We start from the raw sequence: 8218 nt of genomic DNA on the forward strand, positions 1-8218 counted from the left end.
TCTGACAACTAATAACCCCGGTTCACTAATTCTGGTTTCACTTTGTCATGGGGATATGACGGGTTCTGGTTCGGATAGTAGAAAAAACAAAGCATGAAAAAAAGGAGTTACTGTTGCAAATTAATTTTTTTGGTAGATTTTCCACCACTGTTACACCCAGCTTACGCCGCCACTTTATCATCTCCCCTTCCACCTCTTCACATCCTTCGCTTCTTGGTAACCCCACTTTTAATGTAATAACTTAGGTTTAATACCTTAGTTATGAGAATCCATTCCATTACTTCCTAATGTTAATGCTATCTTTATTATCCTCTTTTGTATTATAAATTGAGGTTCATTCCTTTATAATGGATACCAGTATCTAGTAATGAGAAATTCTCTCTTCTTCTCTCTATATTTCTTTTGTACAATAGTTCATTTTTTGATTTAGTTTATTCTACTATAGTGAGCTATGAAGATTAGAAGTTACATGTGATTTTTGGTTTATAATTTTTATAAACTAGATTACTGCAGCAGCAGTGCAGGGACGACCGAAGTTTGGAAGCAACTCCCTGGAACTGTATGGGCTGATTTTTTGTGACAGTTTTGTAACAATTTTTGCAACAATTTTTGTAACAGTCGTTTCATAACAATTATAAGTGTCATATTTTTATGATACTTATAATGTAACAATTTTGTAACATTTTTTAGGAACAAGTTATTACTAGCAACAACAACTTTAGATCCGATGGCCGAATTTTATTGGTAATCAACAGTCAAGATAAAAATTAGAAGTATAGGTGACGGTTTTTTTACCATTTTCACGCCGGAAATACCGTCAATCTGTTCGACTTCCGATCGTTTCGACCGCGCCTAATCGTAGTCGTGGTTGATGACTATCTTATTGTCGATTCAATTTCGTGGAAATAAAACTAATGCGCGTTCAATTTTTGTGATTAAAAATCTAAAAAAAGCGTTACAGACGGACTACATTTTGGCTCCACTATTGAACACCAAGGGAACTCCCTTCATTCGTCCCGACTAGATGCATCTCCTAATATGATCAATTGGAAAGAAAATGACAATATCCACGATGATCGATTTTTTTTCTAGTAAGTATTATTAGTACATAATTTCTATGAAGTTAATCAATTTTATTTTATGATTATTTTTAAGAAAAAAACATTTTACTTGATCACAAAATTCATTTGTTTGTATTTGAACAAAATATTTTTAAAACCATTTGGTGATGGTATGACATTTACATAAACTGGAATTTATGTGTATCTTGTGATGTCAATTATGATCATATTGACTTTTAATGGTCACAAACGATAAAGTTGTTTGATCGGAAATAAAGGGTATAAGCTATTAATAACAAAGTCTTGTCACCCGCCTGTTGTGATTGCATGAAAGTCTGCTTTCCAGTAATTTGGATTTCCCAAAAATTTCGTGACCAACTTTACGAAGTTCTGAAAAAAATGCATATTGGTGAAGCATCCATTTATTTTTGGATTAATAAAATTCACATAAATTGGGAATATATGCTTTACTTTAATTTGGTCATACGATCTTATTAATTAATAACCAAAATTTCATTTTTTTCAAATGCAATGTTTAGGATGGATTTCTTTTGAATCACTAAATCTCCTATAATATTCGATCTCCAACATTCCTTATGAGGTGTAGAATAAATTTTTCCCGGTCGGTCCTTAAAGTGACTGTAAAAAGCGTTAACCGGTCTCTACCATCGGTTCCGAAGTAACCTGATTTGATATTGAGTAAACTCTTATCATAAGAATGTGGAAATAAGAAAAAAAAAATTAAATAAGAAAAAATCAAGCGATTCTAGGAGCAAAATAGCGAAAAAATGTGGCTGCTCATGCTCTTATATATTGGAAGATAACAACAGTTTTTGGAATTAACATTATATTTACCAATAAAATCTAAAAAGATTATTTTGTTTCCGTCTTTGGTATATTTTCTTGAAAATATTTGGAATTCTAATATTCTTGATTAGCATTATTAAATTTTATATTATTCCGTCTTTAATCTTTGAAATGTTTTGTTTTGGAAATAATATCTAATTTATAAAAGAAATAACTTTTTATTTTATTTTATTTTATTTTTATTATCTTTTGGAACGAATAATGCTGAGAAAAATAAGTTAGAAAATTATTCATTGTGTCTATTGCACTTTTCATATAAAGTTTTTTATTTACCTGTTCTTAATTTTTATAATATTATAGATTATTCATCATGATTTTCTACATTTTTCATCATGATTTTCAATTAACGATTTTGTTTTTCGATTATTGTACAGGATTAACAATTAATTTTTTTGCGGGTTAGGAAACATATTTCTATTTACCGGTAAGTATATGTGACTCTATAATTTTGATATTAAATATTAATCATTGAATTTGATCTTTTCTTTAATCTCATTGGGATTGTAGTTAGTTTACTATTCAATCTATTGGAATTGTAATTAGAAGTAGTTTAAATCTATTATTTGTAATTGGACATTGGAAATTTATTATTATTATTATTATTATTTTTTGATCGATTTAATTTTGTGATGGAATTGTGATGAGCAATGCATTTGTTGATGCAATTTTATTTCAATTTATTGGTATATATTTTAATTTAATAATAGGAATAAGTATATTCTAACTGATTTTCTGTAAATTATAGATTTATTTTCGGAAATAAAAAGTTCTGAAAATTATATTGTAGGGTAAAAAAAATTACTTGAATATTATTGGCCGAAATTTTAAACTTTACCCAAATAAATTTATTGTGGGGACAGAATCAACCAGAAACTCCGGTTAATGAGAGCGCTCGAAAAAACTCTATTTTTATGTAGAGAATAATTAAAAATCATTATTTTTGGTAATTCATTAAGCTCGTTAAGTTGATGAGAGGAATCATCACTGTTAGTTGTCACGTGAGGCAAAGAGGAGAGTGAGTAGTTCAAAAATGGAATTAAAATGCATATTTTGTTAATGAATGTTTACATATGTCTCTTCGTATTGGTTTCTAAGCTTTGAATATTATTAATTTAAGAATTTTTCACATTATCCAAAACTGCATAAAATACATCTCAGAATACAATGAAATATCCGGAAGGCACCCTAACAATATAAACAGACAACCTAGAGCTATCTTGCATTGGAGTCCTCCTCCTAATGGATATCTTATTATAGATTCTGATGGTTCTTTTCTTAACAATACCGGTGGCATTGGTCTAATTGCTCGTGATTTTGTAGGTACATTCCAGGGTTCAAAATGCATCTTCTTAACTTCATTAGTAAGCCCAGAACATGCAGAGTGCAGAAGTTTGTGGGAAGCAGTTTCATAGGCAAAAGAAAGGAATTTGCAGCGTGTACGGTTTGAACTGGACTCTAAGCTAGTGGTTGAAGCGGTGAATAGCGAGAAGTATAACTGCGATTGGAGAATACATAACCTTTTTCGAGATATCAAGAGTTTATTTAAGAGTTTTAGTTCCTGGCAATGTTCTTATGTGCCAAAGGAAAAAATTAAACACAAAATTGGTCAAAAAAACCAAAAGCAAAAATTCCTGGGTGGAATAGATTTCTAGGTTTAGATACTGTTTATATGGACAGCAATAAAAAAAATATTGTTTAAATAACCACTTTGGATATTTCACCCAGGAAAAAAAAAGGTTCTACCTAAAATAACCCCGAGCCTTTTAAACAACCTTTTATGAACTCAACTAAAACAACTCTCTTCTTATTTTTTTTCTCTCGTCAGTTTCTTCTTCCTTAGAACAATTTCAATTCTGGGTTTTCAAATCTGGGAGCGATTTTCAGAGCTCAATCATCAATCATGGTGGTTATCGTTTGTTGACTCGAAGTTAAACAATATTCTACCTTCAAAAATCATATCAGTAAATCAGTAAGTTTAAACTTTCAATTTCACCAAGCTTTGTTTATATGATTTTGCTAATTTTAATTTTGGTTTTGGTTTAATTGTTGTAACAATGTTCTGTTTTTGTTGAATTTGGGTTGAATTTTGATATTTATGTTAATTTTTGGGTTCAGTTGGTGATTATTCAGGGTTTTACTAATAACCAATTTTTGGGTTTAGTTGGTGCTGCTAAACGTGATTATTTGTTTCTATGCAGTCGATTGATTGTTGATTAGAGTAATTTTAGTTTAAATCTGCTGAAATAGACCAAATTGATTGAAGTTGATTTGTAGTTTTTCATTGTTTTTGGATGTGAATTGAATTGGTATAATATCGTCATGTTTGTGTGTTTATGTACTTCTTTGGGGGGTAAGGAATTGTCCTAACATCAGTCATTGCATTAGATTACTTTTTTGGCACAGAAGAAAGCTCTAACTGGTTACCATGATGAATTTTAGTGTCACAGTTTATTCTCCAGTTTTGTAAAGCAGGATGAAACTAGCTTCATCCTGTAATTTTAGTCATCCTGGTTGTTTAATTTGGTCATCATCTTGTTATGTTTTTTATTTTCAACTGAATACATCCATATTCATTCATATTGTTTATATGTTATTTGTATATGGATCATCAAACTCTTTGTGTGGTTCTCCGGGATACTGAAACATGTGCATACCACGTTAATAAGAAGTCAACAATTGATGAGTTGAAGTTTCATGTTTGTTCTTATTGGAAAGATATTTCACCAGACTCAATTCAGTTTGTATTTGACAATGAGGGAAGAAGCATGGTTGTTGACAGTAATGTGAAGCTTCATTCTGTCATATCATTGTGTTTTGCTTTTCAGTTGTCTTTCTTGGAGCTTCGTTTATTTGAACGTGTTCCTTTTCGTGTTCCTGATTATGTTTGTGAACCTACAATGAGAGAGTTTCCTTTAGTTTCAGACCCTAGCACAAGTCATCCGGTTATTCCTTGTCATCTTCCGAAGAGTAAAGTTACTCGTAAACCTACAATGAGGGAGTTTCCTTTAGGTTCAGACCCTAGCACAAGTCAGCTGGTTATTCCTTGTCATCTTCCGAAGAGTAAAGTTACTCGTGAACCTACAATGACAGATTTGCTTTTAGGTAAATACAATAGCTCAAATCAGTCATTTATACCTTCTTGTCAGGAACTTGGTTCCTCACAAGATATTCCCATGTCTCAAGAACGTGCATTCAATGAAAAGATGGCAGTTAAAAGATCTTGCAAGGCGGCTGAATGGGAGTTTATTATAAAAGGTGTTGGTCAGGACTTTTATGGAGGACGAGACGAGGCTCGTCTTGTTGTTGAAAAATATAACCATTTTTTTGGTCGCAAGGTAAGAGTCGTCAAGAGCAATCCAGAACGGTATACTGTGGAGTGTTTTTACAAGGAGGAATTTGAATGTGACTGGAGGTTCCATGCAGCTCCGAAGACTTCCAATGTGAAGGGTCATTTATACCTCAAAAGCTATAATGGGGAACATACATGTTGTGCTGGTTATAGTGATGGAACAAAGGATGATCCAGTTACTCGCGAACTTGTAAAGAGATTAATATTTGACCAGATCAAACATAATCCCAACAAGAAATGCAGGGATATTTTTGATGATTTCAAAAGTGATTATGGGTTACCATTGAGCTATGATCAGGCGCATGCCGGTAGAGAATTATGTTTCAAGGAGTTGTATGGCGATGACACTAATCATACACTGACTTGGTTTGGTGGTGTGAAGCTGTGAAGAAACATGACCCAGGTAGTCGGGCTGATTTAGTCATTGAAGGGGGCGATTTCAAGAGTTTGTTCTTAGCCTTCGATGATTGAATCTCGAGTTTCGAGTATTGTCGCCCGGTATTGTTCTTGGATGCTACTTTCCTAACTGGGAAATTTAGGGGCTGTCTTATGCCAGATACCAGGAAGAATGCGAATAATGGTATTCTTCTAGTTTAGATTCATTTGAAAGAAATTCAGAATTTTTTTGATGTCAGATTATAGATGAAACTAGTTTCATCCTTAATTGGTGAAGTCAGATTAGAGAATGAAACTGGTTTCATTCTGTACAATAGCAGTTTCAGTCAGTTTAATGACTTTTTTTTTATTTCTTTGTGTTTGTTTTATGTTTTCTGGAGGAATATTTCCTGTGGCATATGGTATCGTTTCAAGTGAGATCGTTGAAAATTGGCATTGGTTCTTGGAGAAATTGAAAACTATCTTGGGTCCTCGGGTACTAACTATTATTTCGGATCGCCATGAAGGTTTGATCCAAGGGATTCGTGATGTTTTTCCACATTTCCGTCATTGTTTTTGTTACCAGCACTTGAAGAACAATGTCCGTAGTAATACCAACAAGAAAAAGTCAGAGCATGGTGCTGCAATGGATTTGCTCAAACAATGTTTCTATTCATCAATACATGAAGGCTTCCGCGAAGGTATGAAAAAGTTGAAAGATGTGGGATGTGATGGTCTTCACAAATTCTTGAGTGACCTTCCAGTGGAATGTTGGTCCAATGCACATTGTGAAGGTTGTCGTTATGGGGACATGTGTTCAAACATTGCAGAGTCATTCAATACTTGGATCAGGGAGGCGAAAGGTATGCCTATTGCCACGTTAGTTAACTGGATTAGACTTAAGATTATGGATCAGATGAGTAAAAGGAAGGCTAAGGGGGTGATGTATAAAGGATTCATTTGTCCCAGGCTAGAGAAAAAAGTGCAGGCTTCCATTCGTGTCGGTGCCCAGTGGAGAATAACCAAGTCTGGTGTCATGGAGTGGGAAGTAGCTGATGGAAAGTACTCGCATGTTGTTAATATTGCGAAGTTTCACTACAGTTGTAGGGTTTGGTTTACGGAGCAGTTCTCTTGTGATCACGCTATTGCGTGTATGGTCTCAGCTAAGATCAATGTTTACGAGTACATTAATCCGTTTTCAGCATTTGCAGCTTCCGCGCATCGTATGATCGTCCTATCAAGCCCATTCCTGATCACGACAAGCATATTGATGTTGCTACTGGAAGACTTGTGAACCCACCAACTGTCCTAGGAAAAAAATACGATAGGCCGATGAAGAAGCGTATTCCTAACACCGGCAGTTCAAGTTTCACGAGACCAAATACGTGCGGCAACTTCCATACTCAGACACGTCATAACAAGACGACGTGTCCTCATCCTCCCGCAAAAAAGCAACGTCAAGAATGAATCTGCTTAAGAACATCTCAATCCCTCATTTCGTGTAGTGTCTTACTATGATTTCTTTTATTAGTTTATTCTTCTCTGCAGCCTCTTGTTGCACATTTAAGATTCTTTTAGCTGGAATTATATTTTTTCAACTAGTATTTACATTTGAATTGTTTTTTTTCATAAAAACATATATCTTATAGTCTTCTGTTGGTTTTTTAATTGTATTAGGAATCTTTTTCAGTTTTCATTGTAAAACTTGAATGCAATCAGTTTTTACAGGCTAGGATGTAACCAGTTTCATCCTGCATATTCTGGAAAAAAAATAGATTTTTGGCCAGGGTGAAACTGGTTTCATCATGTATATTCTAACAAAAAATAATATTTTCAACCTGTAACTTGACAAAAACTCTGAAAATAGTTTTATACATGATGTAACCAGTTTCATCCTGCATATTCTGGAAAAAAAAATTAGATTTTTAGCCAGGGTGAAACTGATTTCATCATGTATATTCTGAAAAAAAAATGTGACCTTTTTGAGTTTTTTTGGGATACAACATAACACTTTTCACTTCCCCTTTGGTGAGATGGGGGTTCACACCGCTTGATTGGGTCATGTTGACAGAATAGAGTGGTGTTGGGGATGATATTCCGTATGAACCAAACAAGTACAAATTTGAATATGTGCATGAGCATTTTTCCCTGAGATACAAGATCCTTCGCTTTATCGAAAAAGTGTGTCCCGTCGTGGGTTTCAGATGCAATTACAATTACAATTTTAAGCACATATTTCAAAAAAGATACGTTAGTTGCTGCTGAAGATGATAACAAACTTGCTAAAAGAGCAACTACCTTTTTTATGTATGTTTTGGGATAATTTTTCTTTTCTAATACAAATAATTATATTGATAATGGATGGTTAGTGTTTTTGAAGATCTTAACGCAGTTGGCACATATGACTGGGGTGGTGCTGATTTTTCGAGATTGTATTCGGCACTTGGCTTATTTGGTAAGGAACATAAAGCACTAAGCGGTCCCTTCCAAATATTATAGGTAAATGTCTATTCCTTATTCATTTCAATGTTTATTTGTTTGGTTGGTCATTATTACAGAATAGTTT

At 33.5% G+C, this 8218-nt stretch overlaps 1 protein-coding gene across 1 annotated transcript; it reads left to right on the forward strand.

Annotated features, from left to right (window-relative positions):
• The first annotated feature begins 6040 nt into the window (after positions 1 to 6040).
• LOC113305638 lies at positions 6041 to 6946 on the forward strand. Its single transcript, XM_026554653.1, has one exon. It carries the CDS (start codon positions 6041 to 6043, stop codon positions 6944 to 6946), a length of 906 nt encoding a protein of 301 aa, XP_026410438.1.
• Positions 6947 to 8218: the final 1272 nt, after the last annotated feature.

The sequence above is a fragment of the Papaver somniferum genome, chromosome 8 (genome assembly GCF_003573695.1).
Source record: "Papaver somniferum cultivar HN1 chromosome 8, ASM357369v1, whole genome shotgun sequence".
Lineage (NCBI taxonomy): Eukaryota > Viridiplantae > Streptophyta > Magnoliopsida > Ranunculales > Papaveraceae > Papaver > Papaver somniferum.

What these genes read in the sequence shown, in the direction of transcription:
- LOC113305638 (XM_026554653.1), top strand. Translation starts at nt 6,041, where the DNA reads ATGTTTTCTGGAGGAATATTTCCTGTGGCATATGGTATCGTTTCAAGT.